At 40.8% G+C, this 24,533-nt stretch overlaps 2 protein-coding genes and 1 long non-coding RNA gene across 3 annotated transcripts in view; 1 reads left to right on the plus strand and 2 right to left on the minus strand.

Annotated features, from left to right (window-relative positions):
• The window catches only part of LOC134444437 (E3 ubiquitin-protein ligase TRIM47-like), a 31,648-nt gene extending 17,263 nt beyond the window's left edge, over window positions 1–14,385 (minus strand). Inside the window, exon 1 of the mRNA XM_063193790.1 lies at window positions 13,780–14,385. Coding sequence (XP_063049860.1) covers window positions 13,780–14,367 — 588 coding nt within the window. The 5' untranslated portion in view covers window positions 14,368–14,385. The remainder of the gene's footprint in view (window positions 1–13,779) is intronic.
• Window positions 8,360–11,460, plus strand: LOC134444445 (uncharacterized). Its single transcript, XR_010033975.1, has 5 exons — window positions 8,360–8,444; window positions 9,253–9,358; window positions 9,500–9,601; window positions 10,456–10,528; window positions 10,867–11,460. It is a non-coding gene; the product is annotated as an uncharacterized LOC134444445 (long non-coding RNA).
• Window positions 14,386–17,279: 2,894 nt separating the features above from the next.
• Window positions 17,280–24,533, minus strand: part of LOC134444438 (tripartite motif-containing protein 16-like) — a 7,716-nt gene continuing 462 nt past the window's right edge. Inside the window, exons 1-8 of the mRNA XM_063193791.1 lie at window positions 24,376–24,533; window positions 23,177–23,272; window positions 22,648–22,881; window positions 22,191–22,355; window positions 21,643–21,702; window positions 20,284–20,389; window positions 18,933–19,449; window positions 17,280–17,289 (exon numbers count right to left, since the gene is read on the minus strand). The exon at window positions 24,376–24,533 is cut by the window's right edge and continues 462 nt beyond it. Coding sequence (XP_063049861.1) covers window positions 17,280–17,289; window positions 18,933–19,449; window positions 20,284–20,389; window positions 21,643–21,702; window positions 22,191–22,355; window positions 22,648–22,881; window positions 23,177–23,272; window positions 24,376–24,533 — 1,346 coding nt within the window. The remainder of the gene's footprint in view (window positions 17,290–18,932; window positions 19,450–20,283; window positions 20,390–21,642; window positions 21,703–22,190; window positions 22,356–22,647; window positions 22,882–23,176; window positions 23,273–24,375) is intronic.

The raw sequence follows: 24,533 nt of genomic DNA on the forward strand, positions 1-24,533 counted from the left end.
GATAAACCAGCAAAAACTAGACTCTGAATACACAGAGGCGCTTGACAAAATCACCCCAGCAAAGATAACAGTGTCCTATGTGTAGATGTTTTCATTAGCTCGGATAGATATTAAAAGGCTCAGAGGCTCTCTCTAAGTAGCCCAAGGTCTTCTGCAGGCACCCCTTATCAGACACAGCAGGCCCAGCCATCAACATGCAAATTTCTGTGGCAGAGACAGAAAGACACTTAATATTGAAAACTCCAACAGTGTATGCTAAACCACCTGTTTGTCACTGAAAATACAATAAGAACTAAAAAAAAAAAAACAGACACTTAATATTGAAACCTCCAACAGTGTATGCTAAACCACCTGTTTGTCACTGAAAATACAATAAGAACTAAAAAAAAAAAAAATCTGAACACCGACCTAGATAAACAATACCAAAGCTTAAAGATATGTTAAATATCTATCATTGTCATTAGTTTAATACTGTAAGTGTGAACATTGCTTCACATGGTGTGTGATGAGACATGTCAATGTTCTCTATTTGCTTTTAAAAGTTTGAATTTGATGACGTTGGGATCCTTATATTTTCATTTGTTTGATTTATAAACAAAGAGACAGTTGTCTAACTCTGTCTTTTCATTTCAGTCGTCAACTTGCAATCAAAGTGAAAACTGATTGCCAATAAGGTTTTAGTTCCGTTACAAATGTTTTATGTAGCCGATACATGAAGTCAATCATTTTTTTTTTGCTCTGATTTGATTTCAAATTGATCTGGCTTGAGTGTACATGAAAGAAAGTTGTTTTCCCTATAATACTTTTTTTTGTGTTCTTTGAGGAACAGGCCCAGTGTTATGGAAACGAGCTGAAACACAGCTGATGTGAATGGAAGGAACCTAGACAATACCAATGATCGCTAGGTTAAGTGAATTTTGTTTTTAATTTGATGAGTTTCGCAAGATTTTTCCAGAGTTTGTTTTGTTTCAATTGGGTAATAATTTTAGTTATAACACTTGATAAAATGACAACTGTTTATTTTTTTTTCTTTCTTTCAAACCATGAAAAGTTTGACCTAAAGTTAGACAAGGTCTTACCTTTATACCTTAGATAAAGGGTCTGTCCGGTTGTTTGTTTCATTTTTCTTTTAAAGTTGCGTATTTTACAATGGCAGTTGTGTTTTCTTTCTTTTTATCTCTTACATTTTGATTGGTTGATCTAGTGATCTGTATGTCTGGGTGATGACAGTGAAACTTTGGAATGGTGTGAGAAAGTAGGATTCTCAAATATTTTTGGATTCTCAAATATTACTCATACTCAATTTTTTATTTTTACAAAATACATTTTTGAATGTACTGACATTATTGGCAGGAGTTGGGCTAGGCCCCTATATCACCATGACCTCATGACAAAAGGACAGTGAGGACTGCATGCCAATATATTTCAGTTCTGTTACAAAGTGATTTATGCAGGCCTAACTATCATGTAAAGACAGCCAATACTATGGGTATAGTCATTTTGTACGGCATGCTTAATGTTTCTTAATGTTTCTTCTACATTCTATATTGGATGAACTATGTGGTCAACACCACATTTTGTCAGTTTGCGTTTATCGCCTATTCTGTAAGGAACTGTAATGTAAACGTGAGCCACAATAGTCAGATACTGACCAGAGTAATTTTCTTTTTCATAATTTTGCTCTTGATAAATTGTTGTTCCCCGGGAATGTAGAGCTATCTATTTTATTTTGATTATAGATTATGAGAGAATGGTTGGGCGGCTTTGAGTTTTGTTTTGTCTAAACTAACAAAACATTTTTTGTTTCTTCTCTATTATAATGCTCTCTAATCTGTTACAACTGCGCACCTCCTCCACACTAATGTCTGTGTGTGGATGAGTTGACTTCTGAGAGCTTATCATTTTTTAAAAAAAAAACAAATGTTTGAAAAAGCCTGCCTTGATGTAGGCTATGCGAGTGATTCTCTGATTCGGCTACACTTTTAAGTCCGTGGATTTGATTTGCCAATTCCACTAACTATTAAGATTAAGCTTGGCAATTTGTTTGTTTGGCACTATGTAAACATCTAGGTCATTTAGTTGGGAAAAATACTGATAATTGACTTTTTGCTTTTGCCAAAAGCGTAGGGGAATCGTAGAATCACTCATGCACCCATGAACTGGAGGGTGTTGGAAGATGTTTACTTCTCATCATTTACTGTGCTCAAAGTCTGTTTCGGAAATTACTTAAGTCTTATTGAGTCATGTGGATGGCACATGTCTCAAACAGGAGAGATATTTTAGGATTAATCAGTGCATTAAACAAATATGTGTATAGGGCACATGTTAAATGAAACCTTGTTCTGAAACTTCACCCCTTAACCTAACCTAAAACAAACATAAGAGAGCTACAATGTGGAATCAAATTGCATCAGGGTTTGAATCATTTGTATGTTGGTGGTGTACTATAAACAAAAAATATGGACAGAATGAACAACATCCACTATAATGTGCAGGCGCTGGGCAACAAAACTGAATTCGAGTTCAGGGCCATCCATGAACAACTGAAGGCAACCTGCCTAATCGCATTCCAATCTCGTATTGCGGTTGATATGCTTTTGGCCGATAGGAGTGTGTGCTCTATTTTTGGTTATCAATGTTGTTCCTTCATACCGAACAATACGGCAGCTGACGAAAGTGTCACCAGGGCGATAGAGGGACTGGGATCCCTCAACCAAAAAGAAAATGAAAGACCACTCCAGGGTCGACACTTCAGTGTGGGATGGTTTCTCTGACATGTTGGCAAATACAGACAGTTGGCAGCGTCCATAATCATGTCTATTGCAATATTTGCGGCGATCCTCACGTTATGTGGATGTTGTTGTATTCTTTGTATTAGAGTGTTGTGCACCAGATTTAGTACCACTGCCATTGCACAAATGGAAGAAAAAATGTCAAACCTATATGCTCTTCTAACTAGACAGGATAGTGATGTCGATGACACTATGATGATGTTGTTGGTGGAGACCATGAGCCTCCACACCAATCTGACGAGACGAATCCCTCAACGTCCCTGATCTGTTCCCTGACCCAGGGGATTATGATGGGGGCCCCTAAATGTACCTATTTAAAGAAAAAAAACATTTGAAGTGATCACTGGATGATGTTAATGTTTGCCTCTATATAGAATAAACAGGGGGAAATGTTGGAACTGTATTTTATTCTTTATGAGAGCAAACCTGTTGCCTTGGCACAAATGTGCCCTTTCACATTCAAGAATTCCTGTTCAAGGCTAAGCAAAAGATTACTGGACTGTGCGAGGACTTTATCTGTACCAGAACAATGGAATGCCCAAACACAACAGAGTTGCATCTCCACATGGCAGGCCAAGGACTGTGTGTTCGTTGCCTGATTATCATAGACTTGCAATCGAGATTCGATCTGCAGCGCCGCCGAAGGTGTTGCGTCACTAGGAGGGCGCAGCCTGGCTAGTGTGTTCGTGTGTTAGTGTGTGTGTGTGTGTGTGTGTGTGAATGAATTAATCTCTATCCGGGTACGCCCCCTTTTCCCTTTAGCGGATAGAGATAATTGTTATCAGGGACAATCCTACAATAAATATGGCTTGGAGATATTACAGCGGTTAGAACGAGTGGGGAAAATGGTAACTGACGGTTCTCCCCATCCGCTCTCCAAGCCGGCTTGAAACTTAATTACTGATTCTCTGTGTCTTTCATTTCAGGTATTTCATATTTACAAATGTTAAGGGTTTGAACCTAACANAAGCTACATCACTGTTCTGAACTTTTAAGGGCATTTGGTATCACTCACACTAAGTAGGCTATAGCCTACCCCCATGATTTATCAATTGAGTCTACTTCATAGTTATGTGACAAGTGCAATGACGATAACCCGTCAGCTTCCAAGATAATGGAATGAGGAAAACGGATGAGAGATAGCCTGGGAACTCCCATACTGCCTTTAGTTCTACACAATCGTTTCGATCTGAAAGACAATCTCACTTGTGATTAGGTCTGGCAAGATGAGAGAGGCTTCTTGAGCTGAACCCCAAACACTAAGGTAGCGCGATGATGAAGCCTTGTTTTGCCAGCATCAAAAACAGTAGGCCAACGCTTACAGTAATATAGTAATGTGGTCATGACAGAGACGGTCTATTATGAATTAAAATAATCGTTGGTAACATCCTACCGTTTAGAAACGTTTCCCTGAGGCCGTAGGTATGCTGGTTGTTGCCGCTGTTCGTCTTCTTCTTTCCCCTCTGGCTTGAACATAAATAGAGCTGGATCCGCGAGTGTGCCATGGCACATGGCTAGTTTTGGTCGTATTTTATCTTATTGTATCTTATCTAATTCACGTTCTAGCAGTCAAATAATTAGAGCTACCATCATAGCCCTTTACCACCACACTACGAAAAGGTTAGCTGTAAACATTGGCATGGCTGTAAAAGTAATAGCAAGGACAACCAATCAGGAAGCACGCCAAAGAAACCGCGTCATCATTTACGTGAATTTATAATGAGGTTGCCAAATAAGCACAGAAATGAGCGAATTGAGGCCAAACGAAGCATGTTGAATCCCAACCAATACACAGCGTTTTCACATAGCCCTTTATGAAGGTTCTGAGACCTTACAGACCCAGCCAAATTTTTTTGGGCTATATATCACATCATAGAACAAGGGTAAATAGCCCATTCAACCATTCTCTATCCCCTTTAATTTTTGGCTTGATCAAAGATGCTTAATTTGTATGGTTACTGCAATAAATATTTAGATTTCTTTGCCCATCCTTTTTGGATCTACTAGTAGGCCTAGTGATTTTAGAGGTCTTAACAAGTGGGCTATGCATCAGATTTCATTTCAAGTGATGGGTAAAATATCCAGAAAGATATATAATCTGTTCTTTTTGCCCTCTAGTTTAGCACACTGAATTATTTGAGCCATCTGGTGTCAATCCGTGTGGGAAAATGATCAATGAAAACAATTTAAGAAATGCATCTTATAGATGTTTCATATTGTAGGCCTATTCAGCCTATTGTGTCATGGTGGTGTTATCATTTTTCAAACTTTATTTTTGTGTAATAATTAGGCATATTGATACATAATCATGTTCATGTTCTGTGCTGTCTTGCTTTGCAGATGACAGAATATAGAGCTAGAAAGTGACGTCACTTCCCCCGATTTCATGGGACCTCAACGGCGTTTTTAGCCGAAAATCGTAGCATGTAATCCAATGGCGGTATTAACCCTTTTAATGCCAATGTTATTTGGGTGAAAATGCTCGATTTGTGCATCACATATTCAACAGGCTGTGGCTGGACAGGGGTAACAGATAGAGCCTAACTGTAAATTACAAAAATGTTGAGGAAGACCCAAAGTTTATTTTGGGAGTAAATATGCATACCTAATTAGCATATTATGACGTCATATGGGGCGGCCATTTTGAATTTTTAATTAGTAATGGAAAATATTGATAATTTTCAATAGATTTTCAATAGATTATTGAATTTATTTAGAAATAGGTGGCATCCCATTACTGTCATGTTGTGCACATACATTATGGTCAAGTAAAAAAGTAGTTTTAAGCCTAACATATAGTAAATATTGTAACTAATATTGTAATAATAATAACTAGCAAGAAACGGAATAACTGGGAGGTTGTTGCCTGGAGTGCCAAAAGTGTTTGCATCTACCTGTGACTTTTTAGTCTGTGAAAACCTTTATCAGACAGGGTAAGCACACATATTCAGTACACATATATGCCTATATAGCCTATTTTACTACACCTGTGACCTATATAGGCTACTGTAGGCTATTTGGATAAGGCGCAGGGGCAATGACCTCTGTATGCATAGGATCATCCTGGATGATCATCAGCATAGCTCAGTGAATGAATGTTACAGATTGTCACTTACATTTCACAGAACTAATGGGCACAGTGTCAAGATAATGGGCATAAAAAAGGCCTAATTTGTATCATGAGGTGTACCCTTGTGAAATCAGTTTCAGGAAAAGGGGTGGAGAGGCGGAGCAAATCAGCATCACCTCTCCTGTTATCTCAGCTCTATTGACTTATAAACTGCTTCTATTCATTTTGGTATCATAGGCTACTGTTAGGCATACAGACATGGATCGAAAATACACACAGCCCAATTAGGCCGACGTTATCACGTTATAGTAGGCCTATACTTTATAAGTAACACCTAAAGTCGGCCATCTGAAGGCGATTAGAAGCGGCACCATCCCCCCTCACGCATAGCGCAGCGCTTTCCTCTCCAGTCTCTCCGGTTCCGCCCCCTCTTCCATGCTGCTTTAGTGACATGACAAACTCTAATAAAGACAGTCCAACCACGGCGACCAGCCCAGTTTTCAACAAGTCTAAAATATTCGCGTTATAGGGTATGCGTCTTCATTTCGCCGTGCGCAACGGTAAAAAAAAAAAAAAAAAACGCGGATATTTCCCCAAGCCATGTATCGAATTTCTACGGGATGTACAACGTCTAACAGGATAATCCATTATTTTTTGTAGCAGTGGTTTTCCTTACGGTCTTTCATAGAGGGAAATGACATACGTTATCTTTATGTTTTAGCTTTTTTGCCTACTCCAGTTTAGGGGAAGACGCACGTCAAAGTTCACCACCAAGTGAAATATAGCCTATTTCGATGAACACATGATGACTGCAATCACTTTAGGGGCGACATATGGCATTGTATTGCATATAAAACGCACGACATAGAAATAGTGGTTGCCTATTTAGAGGTTTATTCAGTGAAATTACGCATATCGCCCTGTGGGTTTGGATGACAATAAACGCTTCTCGCATGTTCTAAGGAAATCCCCCGTAACCATTTACAAGTCGCCAAGCAAATACATTCTCACAACCCCGAAAATGTTCATTAGTTTGTGTTCAGGATCATGTTTCCTAGGTCTACACCGTGTTTCTGTGTTTGACAGGGGAGGTCCCAAACAGCCGATTGATCGTCTGTGTTGCAATCTCAGCAGCAACATCTTTTTTCTTATAATAATGGCTGCAATTACTTGAGGGGCGAAATACGCAATTGCATTGCACACAAAACATCATGACAAGTCGTTGTCTGGGGGCAGGCCAACTTGCTTCAGATTTATTCAGTGAATGAAACCAGTCGCATGCGTTCAGCTCGCCTGGAACAGGGCTTCGCCTTCGCGTCGCGTGTGTTCAAATGGGAACTCCCCTACCTAATGAAGTCTCCAAACAAACCACTTCTCTCAATCCCAAAACTTTCCATTGAGTTATGGTTAGGATCAGTTATGTTTGTAAAACTGTTTATGTGTGTAAAACTGACGCCATGTTTCCCTGTGTTTGGCAAGGGGATCTATTTCACTGCCTATTCGAATTGGCTGTTCTTCTCTGTAGCCACGGCTAAGCTAGCAATAGGAGACGCATTGTCTAAGGCCATATTATAAATGTCTACACATATACAATCAACTTGTGAGAAAATATAATGTCACTAAACATAAACCACTAAGACAACTTGCATTTGGAATGTATTTGGGCTTGAATTAGAGGAAATTATGTGCACAATCTCACAACGCCGATCCTCCTTTGTTTTGAAATAGTGACTTGCAACGCAACTTCCGCGTCTGGGTTTTCAGATGGAAATTACTCGAAAAAAATGCACTAAGAGGGGTCGAAATTCTTAGAAAGGATTGAAGTACCACATGTCTGCCACCCAGTGGAAAGGAGTATGGACAAGATTTTACACTCTATTCGACGTGACAGCCCACCTAATTCAATACCGCGACCTGTCGCAATTTTGCGACGACGGCAGTAAAAGGGTTAAAATGGCATTTCGATCCCCTTCGAGTTGTGCCACGAGCTCCATATATGTTGTTTCTGATATTTTTGCTTATTTTTTCGTATGAACCCCTACACTTTTTAGAAAGCTGTGTTTCTTCACATTTTTCATGCCGACGGCCTCGGAACAAAACATTGATACTTCTGCTTGAATAATCTTTATCTATCCTCTTAAACAGCATATTTGGAGCCCAGCGCATATCATGACTGAGATCAGAAGATATTTACTCGCTACCATGTTGTTAGATGGTCAACTGAGGTCCCGTGAAACGCGGAACTAAGGGGCGGGACTTTCGAGCTCTATTGCTGAAGGATCCTACATGGAAGCTGGCTGATTACACGGAGTGATTCCTCTGGTGTGGTGTACCTCAGAGAAATAAACACTGTTGCAAGAGGTGAGTTTATAAAGTCACACAAAACCTATCCATGTATTTTTTAAAAGTCAAAGTTCTAACTTGCTCTGTATTTCATGCTGTCAATATGAGATGCATACTAATGTTGTGTGTTATTATTGCAGCTGAGAAGATGGTCAAGATATCCTTATTGCTGGATGGTAGCTCTGGTCGTAGTGGACCATATCTGCAAATGCTTCTGAACATTGACAGAATTTCTAAAGGTTAGCAACCATTCACAAATTTACACCACATGTATGTGTGTTTCAAATGTCTTAACAGTTTGAAGCACACACTGTTAATCAGAGATGCGTCCTGATCATGCCGTGTGTTATTTTGAGAGGATAGTTAAGGAATAATGGCAGCTGCCTGGTTACAGTACATTGATCCCCTTTGTAGCACCATGTCTAAAATGCTGAGAAAAATCAGTTTGTAAATGTAAGCATTTTTTTATAACTCTGCACCAAATGTGTGTTTCAAATGTCTACTATCTAATAGTCTGAATAACACACTCATACATGACATGACCAATATGTTATGTGCTCGGAGCGGCAGTTTACAAACGCACCCTTAGTGCCTTCTGCTGTTAGGCCAATGGCACTGAGCCCACCGTTTCATTGATTGGAGTATTTGGGTTACATTTTGTCAATTTGTTGTATTTTCCAGGATCGTTGAGGACTCCTCTATGCGTGACATCTTAGATTAGATTTAGATTTAGATTTAATTTCAAGTGATGAGTAAAATATCCAGAAAGATACATAATCTGCTCTTTTTGCCCTCCAGTTTAGCACACTGAATTCTTTGAGCCATCTGTTGTCAATCCGTCTGGGAAAATGATCAATGATATAAAACAAACAAACAAAAAAAACATTTTACATGTATACAGACATGTATCTTTTAGATGTTTCATACTCTAGGCCTATTCATCATCATATTGTGTCGTGGTGGTGACGGTACTTTTCATTATTTTTTTAATAATTAGGCCTATAAATGCATAATCATGTTCATGTTTTGTGCTGTCATGCTTTGCAGATGACTGAGAATATTACTGAAGGATCCTACATGGAAGCTGTCTGATTACACTGAGTGATTCCTCTGGTGTGGTGTACCTCAGAGAAAATAAACACTGTTGCAAGAGGTGAGTTTAAGTTCATGAATTCACACAAAACCAATCCATGTATTTTTATAAAAGTCAAAGTGCTAAACATGCTATGTATTTCATGCTGTCAATATGAGATGCAAATTAATGTTGTGTGTTGTGTGTTAATGTTGTGTGCAGCTCAGAAGATATCCTTATTGCTGGATGGTTGCTCTCTGGTCGTACTTGAGCCCCCTGGACCATGTCTGCAAATGCTTCTGAACATTGACAGAATTTCTAAAGGTTAGCAACCATTCACAAATGTACACCACATGTATGTGTGTTTCAAATGTCTTAACAGTTTGAACCACACACTGTTAATCAGAGATGCATCCTGTTCATCTTGTGTGTTATTTTGAGAGGATAGGTCGCCAGCGACCCTATTCACTTGCTGAAAATGCTTAAATACATCATAACAACATTGCTATGACATTACATAGAGCCATAACGCTGCACTACAGAGTTAAGGATGGCAGCTGCCTGGTTACAGTACATTGATCCCCTTTGTAGCACCATGTCTAAAAATACTGAAAAAAAAACAGTTTCTAAATATACCGGTAAGCAAATTTTAATAAATCTGCACCAAATGTGTGTTTCAAATGTCTACTATCTAACAGTCTGAATAACACACTCGTACACAGTGGTGGACAAAGTAAAAGTACTTTTGTGGTGTAATTACAACAGTAGCACATGATATTACATAGCTGTTAAACTGTTTGCTCCAGTATACCTACCTATTGAGATAGACTGTGTTATTACTGAAAAACAATAAAAACCTAACAAGAACCCACCACAAACTCAATCCAACCTGTGCAGAATCAGCTCGTCGTAAGACAAGTACATTGGTCTACTTTTTACTCAGATAAGTTACCTGTGTTGGAAAGAAACTGTTTTTATTTTTTATTTTATTTTTTAACTTTTACTTTTACTTTGTCCACCACTGCTCATACATGACATTACCAATTGTTGTGTGCTCAGAGCGGCAGTTTACAAACGCACCCTTGGTGCCTTCTACTGTTAGGCCTATGACACTGAGCCCACCGTTTCATTGAGTGGAGTATTTGGGTTACGTTTTCTCAATTTGTTGTATTTTTCAGGATCGCTGAGGACTCCCCCTCCATGCGTGACATCTTTGAGAAATTTCCACGCTTTCTGGAGATGCCAAGTTTGGTACGTCTGCCAGACATTTTTTTAACCTTTATTTAGAAAGAACAAGTCACGATATAGTTGTGTGCATTGATGTATACCGTTCACTCAGTAGAGTAAAGCTTTCTATATAACCTGTTAAAACAGGGCGTTATAAATTTTGTGGTTACCAGAATGGCAATTACTGAGCATTACTAAAGGCCCTATGTTATGTCATAGTAGAGTAGTACTGGCAATTAACCTTTCAATGACTATTACAGCATGTTTCAGATGGTATGGCGTCCATTATGGGGCTAAGCACCATTGATGTATCTCTCTCTCTCTCTCTTTCTCTCTCTCTCAAATCTTAAAAATTCTTTCAGACTGGAACCAACTTTGCATCCCTCGGCACTGACACTGAGAAGGTTTCAAGGACCCCACTACTAGGAGGCGAGAGTTTGACACGGCAGTGTCATCACTGCCATGGATGACAATGTAACCATTCCTGTTGCTGATTGCCTGACTTGCGCAGTGACAAGCTTTTCATGCTCTACTGGGTGTGTAACTTGGCATATCCACCACAGTTTAACTCTGTTTTTGCCTCTTTTGAATATGTGTACGATATAACCATCTCAACCAAAAAGTGGGCCAAGGTACTGGAACATTTCTCACTTCAAGTTGCTCTGTAGTCACTGGACATTTTTTAAAACATCTACGCAAACACCACCACTCCACACCATGTGTATTTTAATTACTTCTGATTCCACTGACATGCAGACTACATCCTATGCAGATTCAGGTAATTTACCTGGTACTGGAGAAACAGCATTGTATGCCATTCTAAGTGATACTTGCCTCCTTGTTTTGCAAAAATGTACTGTTCTTTGAATATAACTTAAAGTAAGATCATGTTGACTCTGAGGTTTTCTCCGGTTGTCAAGCACAACCTTAACGTTTTGTAAGTAAGTAATAGTCACAGGATATTAAGGCTGTAACGATACACCCAACCCACGATTCGGTTTGTATCACGATATATGACCCACGGTTCGATATGCCCCACAATTTTATTTTATTTTTAAAGGAAAAAAAGAAGAAAATAAATTATAGGCCTATATAGGCTATATATATGATTTCTTTTTGCATTTAGGCCTACCTGCCTACATTAATTTTGTAGGTGTACCTAAATGATGCTGCAGATATACCACTGCAACCTGTTCCCCAGGTGTTGACATCAAAGCACAATAAGGGATATTAGTTCAACAAGGAAAAGTAGGCTTCTTATTAATAGGCTTAGATCATATGATGCTGAGATGCTGACCGTGTGTGAGGGAGACAGAGACGGAGAGAGAAGGGTCAGGGTTCCAGTAGGAAGCCTATTAGTCTAACAACTGTCTCACATTATCAAACATTATCCAATTAATATCCAAACATTAACTGAAACAACACTGGTCATATTTCGTCAGGAAACATGTTGTGTAAAGTTACTTACAAAAATGCAACACTTAATTTTGATGTTTAATATTTTTTAAACTTTTTTGATCGTGCAGCAGCGCGCGCACGCTTATACAAACAAAACTCGAAACTCAGTTAGCCTATGTTCTCACTATGCAACAGGCACGTTGTCCTTTGTTTGGTTTTGTGATTTGACATTTTGTCAAGAGCGGGAATGGATGCAGGCTGAAATGGAGCATGTTTTCGCTAGGCAGGCGGTCAATGCGGGGAAGAATAACGCTGCCTATTAATATCCACATTGACCTCAACGTTCGCCCGACTTCAGACACTTCCCTGATAGAGCGTCGCGTGGTTTATGAATTTGGGCAGGCGGAGCATCTCGCTCTCTCGCTCTCTTTCTCTCTCTCTGCTCAACGTCTATCTCCACTCATCAGCATCGGCGCATGCATGAATCTTAACACCTTCACACGTTTGATAAAGCCTTCTTGGGTCTGTTGTTCATTTCTGTGCTTTACCTTCCGACGTTTAAGTGTTTCGTCTCGCGGAGGTTGCTCAGGCAATTGATAATAACAAATGCACGTGCTGGTTGGACGGAACATTTTATAAGAGAGGGATGAATGGAAGTGTTACTCGCACATGTGCGCCCCTTTTCTACTTGTCTTTTTTAAGCGCATATGCAAACATTTGCCTTTATGCTGCCGTTTTCTAGACTGAGGGGTAACAACAGAGATTTTGTTAGGGAAGAACTTTGGTAACAACTTTTAAAGGGCGCATCGCGATTCTGCGAGGCAGTTTCGCGATAGGGGTTCGTGGGTCTGCGTACCGCGATACCTCGGTTCGATGCAATATCGTTACAGCCTTACAGGATATGCATGCATTTGTAATTTGAATTTTCGTCGAAAACGGCTCACCAAGCATAAAATGTTACCTCTGCTTTTGATTTTTCTTTTTTTTTAAATGTCCCTTAATACCAGCCTGTCTTTTTGTTGTGTCCACACAACTTTACCATCATCAGTGTTGGGAAGGAACAGATTGCTGTAAGTTACTGTATCCCCATCCTTTCAGATCAGTGCTTTAAAGCCTTTTGAAATGAAATTGTTAATAAACTTTGTGAAACAAACTCAAATCTTGGTTATTGGTTATGATTGATATAGCTTTGAAACTGTTAATTTGGAGTGAAGTAATTGCAGTGTCCATCTAACCAAGCAAATCGGTTAAAATTTTAACCAATATCTGTGTCGGACACATATTAATCGAACAAATTGGTCAAAACAACCATTGGGGGATTGGTACATTTTTGACTTATAAAGATTGGTTAAACATAACCAATCTATTGGTCAAAACAACCGATTTGGAATTGGTTAGTTTTTTAACCGATCTAGATTGGTTGAAATTTTAACTGAAGTCTAATCGGTTATTTTGACTAATATTTTTCTCGGACACATATTAATCGAACAGATCGGTTAAAAACTACTAATTTTTTGTTTATTTTAACCAATCTTTTTTAAGAGTGTACAAAGTATTTCCACAAAGTACTTTAGAAGTAGGTAGGCCTACAAGTACACAAAGTACACTATCTTTTTCACCTCAAGACAAGCTGTATCAGGCTCCAATGAAGTTGGCCAGTCAATGTTGTACAGAACGATAGACATTGGACCTTTTATCTAATACACACTTCTCTTCCTCACTCACTCAACGGGAAACTCATTCGAAATGGCATTTTGTGTTCATGTTTTACAAGCAATGCAAAAAGCTGTTCAGACCTCTAAAGCGTAAACCTATACATAAACAATAAAACATAATCTATGCATGAACTATAACAAAAGATGTGTGTTGATCCTTACCTTTTGCTGACTCCATTCTGCCTTAGCCGTGATTGTGTCGTGGCCTTTATGATCCTCCATCGTACACAGAAGACAAATGCAACTCTGGTCGGTGCGACAGAATATTTCCAAAGGCTTCTTATGATGGGGACAGATCCTCTCCTGTAGCTGGCCAGTGGCATCAGTCATGGTGTGATTTCTTCCTGGGATAAGTTCATTGTGAGCTTTTAAATGAGTGTCACAGTACGATACCAAGCACTCCAGACAGGACTTGACAGCTTTGAGTTTTCTCCCACTGCAAACATCACAGGCCACATCTCCAGGTCCAGCAGCACATTCAACAGCAGCTGCAGTTTGTATTCTGCTCTTCCTCATTTGATCCAGAAGCTCAGCAATAATAATATTCTTCTTTAGAACGGGTCTTTGGGTGAAAGTATGTCTACACTGTGGACAGCTGTAAACACCCTTCACGTCTTCCTCATTCCAGCAGTCTTCAATACAACCCAAACAGTAATTATGTCCACAGTTAAGAGCCACTGGATCCTTCAGAAAGTCCAAACAAATAGGACACATGAAAATATCCTCATTACTTGCCATCGCTGCAGCCATTTTCTATAGTAATTTCCGATAAAGTACACAACGAACGAACAGCTCCTTGGGTGTGCAGCATAGTTTTGTGTTCACCTGTGGCACTCCAAACTTCCTGGATGGGGAGTGGCGTGTTGTAATCATGGAGTACTGCTGCCCTCTAGTGGCCGTGTGTAATAACAGCAGCAGCAGCAGCTTGGATGCTGGTCTTCCTGAACTTCTCCACCATTTCAGCAATCAGAGGGTTTTAGTGGAGGACAGGCCTGGAGTCGAAGGTGTGTTTGCACAGGTGGCAGCTGTAATAAAGACTAACGACTCATCTGTTTCAATTAATCTATTCATTATGAATGCTTAACTCTGTTTGTTTTATCCTTTGTTTACATTCTCTGAGCTTTTAATATTTTGTTTTTACAATAGTTTATTTCTGTATTGTGTCCTTGAGAGGTGTTGAAATGCAAAATGCATTATTATTATTATTATTATTATTATTATTATTATTATTATTATTATTATTATTATTATTATTATATCTCCTTCCAAGTCACCCTGATCCCAGTAGTCCTTAACACACCTCATACTCTCCTCCCCCCTTCTGGAAGACGTTTCCAAGCTAAATATAAACAGAATACAAGACTAAAATATAAACTCATTCTGCATCACTGCTAACTCAAATGAGAATAAAATAGCCCACATATACATCTCCAGGGAAAACATACTTCATTCAGTGCTACTCTGGAATATTCAAGGTTATTAACCTGCAAGGTTCTTTGGGACTGCAGATGGAAATTAGCTATATAGCTATAATCTGGCACAAGCCATCTTTTTAATTCTGTAATCAATGTGTATTGTGCATGATCCCTGTTGAACTAAACTAAATCAACTAAAACTAAACTCCCCTCTGGAAGGTTTTCACATATACATCTGCCTGGAAAACATACTTCAATCAGTGCTACTCTGGAATATTCAAGGTTTTTAATGTATTGGACTGTGCTGCCCTCACAGCCTATGGACCCAGATGAAGGACTCTACACCACATTCCACATTATTACACAAATGACATTTTTTGCCGTTTTCCCAAATAATCAACGGAAATGACAGCCGTCATGTGGCCCCCGGGACTCTAGTTGCCCATCCCTGAATGACTCTATAGGTGTATTTGTATGTGTTTTTCCTTGGGAGTTTTTCATGTCTTCATATGTGGATTGTAGAGAAGTGTAATGTAAGACATATGACTGTGCACAGACACAATAAAGCATTACCTCATCTTATCTTATAGCCCTTAACCCATTGAGGTCTAAGTGCCCTTGAGAGGGCAATTTGACATGTCTCCAAAAACAAATCTGTAACTCTGTGAGTTTTTGTCATTGAAACACATAAGTTACACCATTAGAAACATCAGACCTTCCAGATTTCAAATATATATATATTAAATAAATGATATAGCTGGCCCAATTTAAAGAAAGTGAAAAGAAATCTTCGCATATTCTGTACTCTCTGCCTGTAGCAGCCACACCTATAGCTATTCACATGTAAAGTACCGGTGCTTGAGTGGCTATTCAGAGGTGACAACACGCCCCTTTCAGGTAGGGTAAACACAGCAGACGTAGAGTGACAGGGGGGTTGGGGCTATCAGAGCACATGGGGATTGACAGGGGGGTGTGGGCCATTGGAGGTTTTTCACACCTATCTCATTAGTATTCAAATGAGACAGGCAGTGGCAGTGACATAGTCATTCTTTTTTGCATTTTGTATGAAAACAACAAAACATTTCTAAATGCCCTTTTCACTTTTATGCTGCCAACACATTTGTTTACAAGATTCAAACTTCAAAAGTCTTGGCTAGATATATTTATTGTGTGTTTTCTTGAACTTTTTGAAGACGTCTGAAACCTGTTTTTTGTACAGTTGTGTTTATGCTCAATTTAAGTAAAACGTGTTTGTATGACATCCAATTTTTTTTTTCAGATTATTTCTTGTCAGGCTTTTCACAATACAACCATATATTCCACTTTTGCATAGATGCTTACTGTTAGCTGAAAATACTTGAAAATGTCAGGGTGGTGCAAGCAGCCTAAAATCCTCTGAAAGGCCTTAGACCTCAGAGGGTTAATGCACCTCATACAGAAGTTATGTCCACAGGGAATCGTCACCGAATCCCTCAACAGCTCCAGACAGACTGGACAAGTAAAGGAGTCCTCCTCCTGAGAAGACGCTGACGCCATGTTGTAGCTCTTCAGAACACCATGAGCGTGTTACAATATTCGACCTTGCCTCCTCCACTTGTGCTTGTCTCCTCGTACCAGGAAGTAATATGTCATGATGACATCACTGACAACAGCATTATATTTCAGTATCTCGCAAAAGCTCAATTGTTAAGTCTTTTTCTCATTTGCCATTGGGATGGTGAATGAAAAACAGTCCCTCAAAAGTTGTTGTGGCTAGGCTGACAGCTGGGAAACTTTATCGTTTTCTCCACGGAGGAGGGGCCAGCACAAGTGGAGGAGGCAAGGTCGCATATTGTAAGGCACTCCATGTGCACACTCTGAGAAGCAGCAGCAGAGTGACAGCTGACTTCCGAACATGAAGTAGGACATCAGGGAAGGAGGGGTTGGGGATTGGCCAATCAGAATCATTCTTGTTATAAGGAAGATCATTGCAATCTTGATGACAATAAAGTTATGCATCTCTGCTAAAAGGGATTTTTAGTTTTAGCTAATGAGTTAATCTCTCTCACACACACAACCGAAGAAACAGAAGACACATTGATAACACGCAATCAGACATGGTGTGTGTGTGTGTGTGTGTGTGTGTGTGTGTGTGTGTGTGTGTGTGTGTGTGTGTGTGTGTGTGTGTGTGTGTGTGTGTGTGTGTGTGTGTGTGTTTAGGTGAGTATGCTCTCCCCGAGTGCAGCTTGTTGATTCATGTGTGAAGTTCTACTGACTCCTGCATAAATACACATTGACACCAGTAAATAACTAGACTGCCTGTGCAGTCGCCTTCGACTGCTTAAGGTATATCCCCGAAACGCGACGCTTCCAGTCCCCCATCATTCTTACCACTCCCGTCCACCATTTCGTAAACGTATATGATACATACAGACGTGACATGACGTGCATAGGCTTAAAACCAAACGACTATTGTGAAAATGAAGCAAAAAATGGGGCAAATGGTAATACTGTTTTAATGGTTCAGTGGATATACCACATTAGGTACAGTGTAATAACCAGTGTAACAATATTTAATACAATGTAATTTTTTTACTTACATCATGTGTTTGTGCGTAAGTGGTATTACATGGTATTGCATATTGTTACACTGGTATTACACTATATTACATGGTATTGCATACTGTTACACTCGTTATTACACTGTACCTGATATTGCATATTGTTACACTGGTATTACACTAGTTTATACCACGGCAGTCTGGAATCTCCCATTGTGACGCGCTAAATTGGGTATTGATTAACTGTCTATATATGCACACCTGAAGTAGTCCCACTATTAGGTCACTTTTCTGACCGCATAACTCCAGTGTATCAATGCGCCAAGGCACGCACGTTAATACATTACACACAAAAAAGTTGCAAGCATTACGCGCTGAATTGACATATGTGGCACCGCGCGTCTGGAAACACCAACAATGTATAGTGAATCTGGAGCAAATAGTAGACCTAATCAAATTTGAAACATGTTTATTTCTCCCAACTGACCATCACTCTGTCAACTTTGTGATAGAGAGAGAGAGAGAGAGAGAGAGAGAGAGAGAGAGAGAGAGAGAGAGAGATTCCCTGCGCAAAGGGACGCCCGTTTCACATGGGCGTTTCTTCCCCACGAGAGGAGATGTTTCCTGCGCTTGTAGCGTTTATCAGTTGAGAGAGTAGCGTAACTTGTGAAAAGTATGGGATATTTTCGGATCAATAGGCTTAACTATGGGCACGCAGTGGAAAATAAATCAAGGGGAATTTCCTATGAGAGGAGAGCAGATTGACGAGGTGCCTGTTTTGATGAAGTTAATGGCGAGGTGAGGCATTTAGAATGTCGCCAAGATGCGCGGGGTATTGTTTTAATCTATTGAGATCTGTAAATTTGTAGGAATCATGCCAACTGTAGCATGGTCTAGTGTGCAAGTCAGACGCGCCCATATCGCATGGGTAGAACATTGAGGAGACTGAATTGACAACCAAATGTGATAGAATTAACGACTGGCTCTTGACTTGACAACCGAATGCGATAGAACTAACAACGGTGTCTTGGCCGTAGCAACCTTCAATTTAGAATTAGCAACGGCAGTTCGCCAGAAAGTTATGAAAAGAAGCTTCTTGTGGCGGAAGGAATTAGTTCTACAGAAAACCTTTGTTTTAGCCATTATAGCATCGAAATAATGCCTCAAATAAATTTCAGACAGTGTGGCAACCGTGGTATAAGCGGGATAATTGACTTCACGGTGTGCGTATAACAGGAAAAATAATGCACACCGAGGTGTAACGGCCACTCCGCTTCGCGTCGTGGCCGCATCACCACCTGGTGTGCATTATTTTTCCTGTTATACGCACACCGTGTCGTCAATTATCCCTTACATATACCACAACAGCTTCACTGATGATCCAGCCCATACCCAAAACCCAGGGTAGAGTGTGTGTGTGAATGTGGTGTGGACTCTGTGCAGGAGGGTCATTGTGTCTCCAGAGATGCTGTAGAAGGCCAGAGTTCCTGCCCTGTGATCCACATACACTCCTATTCTGGAGCTGGCCACTAGAGGGAGTTTACTCTCATTACTATTGTGCCAGAAAGAGGAGCTGGAGCTGCTGAGTTCCAGCCTCCAGGACTGATCATTAAGTCCAAACCTACACTCACTACCCAGTCCCTTCCTGCTGATGCTTTTATATGACACTGCTATACCAACCGCTCCACTCCACTCAACCTCCCAGTAGCAGCGTGCAGACACACCCTCTCTACACAGCACCTGACCATACCTATCAAATCTGTCTGGATGATCAGGATATGACTGGGCCCCAGGTCTCCTCTCCACCCTCCTGTTCCCCTCAGACAGATGGAGGTATCTGTACACTGTGTTTGGATCCAGAGTGAAGTGACAGGAATCTGATGGAACAGAGGACAGGATACAGACAGGTTTTTATTCATCACATTACATTACATTACACTACACTAAATTACATTACATTACACTACATTACATTACATTACATGACATTACATTACATTACATTAGGCTGAAGCTTCTATCCAAACTGACTTACAGTTGAGGACATAATCACAGCATACAACACTTGTAGACACCAAATAGAGAGGAAATATACAGAACAATAGTTGCATATGCCAACTCCAGTAATAACTTACAGCAATGTGTTTGTATTATTTGAAGTACCACAGGGTTAGGTAGAGAACACACACGCACACGCACACGCACACACAGACACAGACACAGACACAGACACACACACACACACACACACACACACACACACACACACACACACACACACACACACACACACACACACACACAAACACAGGTATGAGCTGGCCCAGACCCAGGAAAAAACGAAAAGCATGTTGTGTGTGTGTGTGTGTGTGTGTGTGTGTGTGTGTGTGTGTGTGTGTGTGTGTGTGTGTGTGTGTGTGTGTGTGTGTGTGTGTGTGTGTGTGTGTGTCCAACTCACAGCGTAAGAAGTTATCTCTGGTCACTGGTTGTGTGTGTGTGTGTGTGTGTGTGTGTGTGTGTGTGTGTGTGTGTGTGTGTGTGTGTGTGTGTGTGTGTGTGTGTGTGTGTGTGTGTGTGTGTGCGTGCGTGCGTGCGTGCGTGCGTGCGTGCGTGTGTGTATGTCTGTGTGTGTGTGTGTGTGTGTGTGTGTGTGTGTGTGTGTGTGTGTGTGTGTGTGTGTGTGTGTGTGTGTGTGTGTGTACACAACTCACAGCGTAAGAAGTCCTCTCTGGTCACTGGTTCAGCAGTAAGAGCCTGACCATCAGACACTGAGACAGAAAACATCACATTCAGTAAGTGCATGAACTCCACAATATGCTCCACATTCAGTTAGCACAGTGGAGATCTTACAACAACATGACACTATGAGTCTACAGCTTTAGACATCTTACAGGGCAGCATCTCCTGAAACAGGTCAGTCGTCTAATCACAAATCTATGAGAGCTGTTTAGAATGCAGCTGCCAGCCTTCTTACTGGGACAAAGAAGTGTGATCACGTCACTCAGTCATCAGTGTATGTGCGTGTGTGTGTGTGTGTGTGTGTGTGTGTGTGTGTGTGTGTGTGTGTGTGTGTGTGTGTGTGTGTGTGTGTGTGTGTGTGTGTGTGTGTGTGTGTGTGTGTGTGTGCTGACTGGGTAAGGGGCAAGGCTGTGTAGGCTGTTAGAGGTCAGTAATGACTTACTGTCTGGTTTCAGCCACGGGTTACTGTCTGCTCTTCTGACTGGGAGGACTAAAGGACTGTATGTAGCGCGACATGACAGACTGGTCAACATTATAGCCCAAGGCATTAAAGAGGCACAGGACATTTCAATGCAAATACACAAAAATTGCACAGTAAAAATGAACTGGTTCAGCGACAGTCATGATGACACACTTTTAAGCAGCATTCCAAACACACCGGACATCACCATTATAGATGCTGACAATAAAAAGGTCTCCTTTGTGGAAATAGGTTGCCCCTTTGATCTCTACATGGATACTTGCTACCACTCCAAGATCCTAAAATACCAGCCACTTATGGATGTGGTCACAAATCAAGGTTTCAACTGCAAGCTTATTGTTCTTGTGTTTGGCAGCCTAGGACATGTACATAGGCTTTCACTGCATGGACTGCAGCTCTGTGGACTCAATAAGGACAATTCAAAAAAGACTGCTAAATACTGCTGAATTTCTGCAACAATTGGTAGTTTAGCAATATGGCGAAGGAGGTGCCATGTCTACCCCTAAACAACTTAAATTAACCAGGCCATTCTGACCTGTAATGTATTACATTGGACCCTATGATTCTGATCAGTCCCTACTGATTGCTATGACATTTGCTTCCATCACTATCTGGATTTGTAATGCTGCCTTCTTGGTGAGATCCAAATAAAAGTACTAAACTCTGTGTGTGTGTGTGTGTGTGTGTGTGTGTGTGTGTGTGTGTGTGTGTGTGTGTGTGTGTGTGTGTGTGTGTGTGTGTGTGTGTGTGTGTGTGTGTGTGTGTGTGTGTGTGTGTGTGTGTGTGTGTGTGTGTGTGACTGGGTAAGGGGCAAGGCTATGGAGGCTGTTAGAGGTCAGTAATGACTTACTGCTTGGTGGCAGGAGATCCTTACTGTGGGCTCTTCTGACTGGGAGTTCAGGATCAGCATCTGCAGACCAACACAGACCCACAAATTTATTCACATGCAGCTCACATCCAGTGGCTTGGGCTTCACTGGGTACAAATACTGACACGACAGATGATTATATGCAATAGGGATCTATAATTATTGATTCTGAATGTATTATATTACAATTGTTACTCAGCTTATAGAAATATAGTGTACAGTCCGCTGAGTGTGTGTTTGTCTGTGTGTGTGTGTGTGTGTGTGTGTGTGTGTGTGTGTGTGTGTGTGTGTGTGTGTGTGTGTGTGTGTGTGTGTGTGTGTGTGTGTGTGTGTGTGTGTGTGTGTGTGTGTGTGTGTGTGTGTGTGTGTGTGTGTGTGTGTGTGTGTGTGTGGTTGGTGAAGACTTACACTGTATGTTCTGGATGATCTGGATATGTGTCACTGCTACAGGATAAAAAGAATAAGACATTAGATGTTGTCTGACTAATAAGATTCTTATTAAATCGATATGTTATGATTTCTAAGTTTGCCCAACCTGCTTCAGATATCTTGACTATCTCTGAATTTAATTTCTCCTCCAGCTGCATCTTCAGTGCAGACACAGATTTCTTCAGGGGCTCCAAGGAGAAGCTTTGGCTGAAGGTCACGCTGGTTGAAATTGTGCTGTAAGGCCTCCCAGTGATGGACACAATGTTCTGCACAGAAAAACAAACACACATACACATACACACACACACAAACACACACACACACACACACACACACACACACACACACACACACAAACACACACACACACACACACACACACACACACACACACACACACACACACACACACACACACACACACACAGACACACACACACACACACACACACACACACACACACACACACTAGGTTGAAGTAGACCTACTGACATGAGCCCTGTATCGCCAATGTGTTTAGCCATGTTTTGAACTCTCTAAAAAGTAATGTTGTCTACCTTGAGGAAATGGATGGGATCCTGTGTCAGTGAAAGCTGCTTCATCTCAGCATCTGTCCTCTTCAGCTCAGCAATCTCCTGCTCCAGTCGCTTCAGGAGTCCTTCAGCTCGACTCACCTCAGCCTTCTCCTGAGCTCTGATCAGCTCTGTCACCTCAGAGCACCTTCTCTCAATGGAGCGGATCATCTCAGTAAACATCCTCTCACTCTCCTCCACTGCTGTCTGTGTACCAGACTGATAGGACACGCACACACGTACTTGCACAAGCATGCGCGCACGCACGCACGCACGCAGGCACGCACAAACGCACACACGCACGCACGCACGCACGCACGCATACGTGCACACACACACACACACACACACACACACACAGGTCAGGAGCACATATCTGATGTGAAAACAAATATCACATGGGACTATAAAGACTCTAATCTGATCTAATACTCGTGTCACATCTCATCATAACTACTTTATCCCTGCATGACCAGAAAGCTGCTGCAGATTGTCTTCTCTGGTCAGTTCTCACCTTGAGAGTCTCCACAGCCTTCCTCAGCTCCTGCAGCTCCTTCTCCTTCAACTGGATTATCTGCTGGCATCTCCTCTGGCTCTGCCCCAACCCCTCCTGGACCATCAGGAATCAAAGCAACACATTTTGAATAGGTAGTTCATTTCTGATTACATATACTATTGGGTGCATCTTTGAAAAAGGTGAAGTTGTTTGGGACACATTCTTCCAAAGCAGCTGATACATCATTAGACAATAAACATGAAATTGACTAGTAGTAGTGGACCTCTATGACGGGTAGGAGACATAGAAGTTGGCACAACATCAGACATTAACCCTTGTAAGGTGTTTGTGTTTTAAAGTAAGTGTCATAAAGTAAGTGACTCTCAGTGTGAAAGAATAGTCACTGATAAAAAAAACTGAAAACGGGTCAAAATGACCCAAGCACCTTACAAGGGTTAAACATGTTGCTACACTGAGGTTTGTACAACAGTAGACATTACACAAGGCTACACTGAATTTGGCCTGTCAGTGTTTTTTATACGTATACATACTTTTCCAGATCGTTTAATAGGTAGCAAGTAAATATGGAATTGGTAAAGTCAGGAATGACAGTAACAAAGTTGACATCTGAAGGTACCCTAACATTTTTCAGGACGAATTGTTGACAATCTGATGACATCAGACATTAGTCTAAACACGAGACAGACTGGCAGAACCTGTATGACAGGTAGGGGGAGGGAGGTTGGCCTGGCAGTGTTGTACAGAATGTTACATCTGAAATAATCTTTGGTTCTTCCTCTTAATGGGGCAGAGACAAATAATTGCTTAACTTAAGATATAGGTTACAAGTAAATGTACAGTGCATGAACTTAAATGAATGCACATACAAAGTATTTCCACAGTCATAACATATTTTAAAAGTAGGTAGGCCTACAAGTATACTATCTTTTTCACCTCATGACAAGCTGTATCAGGCTCCAATGAAGTTGGCCAGTAAATGTTTTACAGAACGATAGACATTGGACCTTTTATCTAATACACACTTCTCTTCCTCACTCACTAAACGGGAAAGGCATTCGAAATGGCATTTTGTGTTCATGTTTTACAAGCAATGCAAAAAGCTGTTCAGACCTCTAAAGAGTAAACCTGTACATAAAAAATAAAACATAATCTATGCATGAACTATAACAAAAGATGTGTGTTGATCCTTGTATTACCTTTTTCTGACTCCATTCTGCCTTAGCCATGATTGTGTCGTGGCCTTTATGATCCTCCATCGTACAAAGATAGCAGATGCAACTCTGGTCAGTGCGGCAGAATATTTCCAAAGCCTTTTTGTGGTGGGGACAGATCCTCTCCTGTAGCTGGCCAGTGG

Source organism: Engraulis encrasicolus, unplaced genomic scaffold (genome assembly GCF_034702125.1).
Source record: "Engraulis encrasicolus isolate BLACKSEA-1 unplaced genomic scaffold, IST_EnEncr_1.0 scaffold_56_np1212, whole genome shotgun sequence".
Classification (NCBI taxonomy): Eukaryota; Metazoa; Chordata; class Actinopteri; order Clupeiformes; family Engraulidae; genus Engraulis; species Engraulis encrasicolus.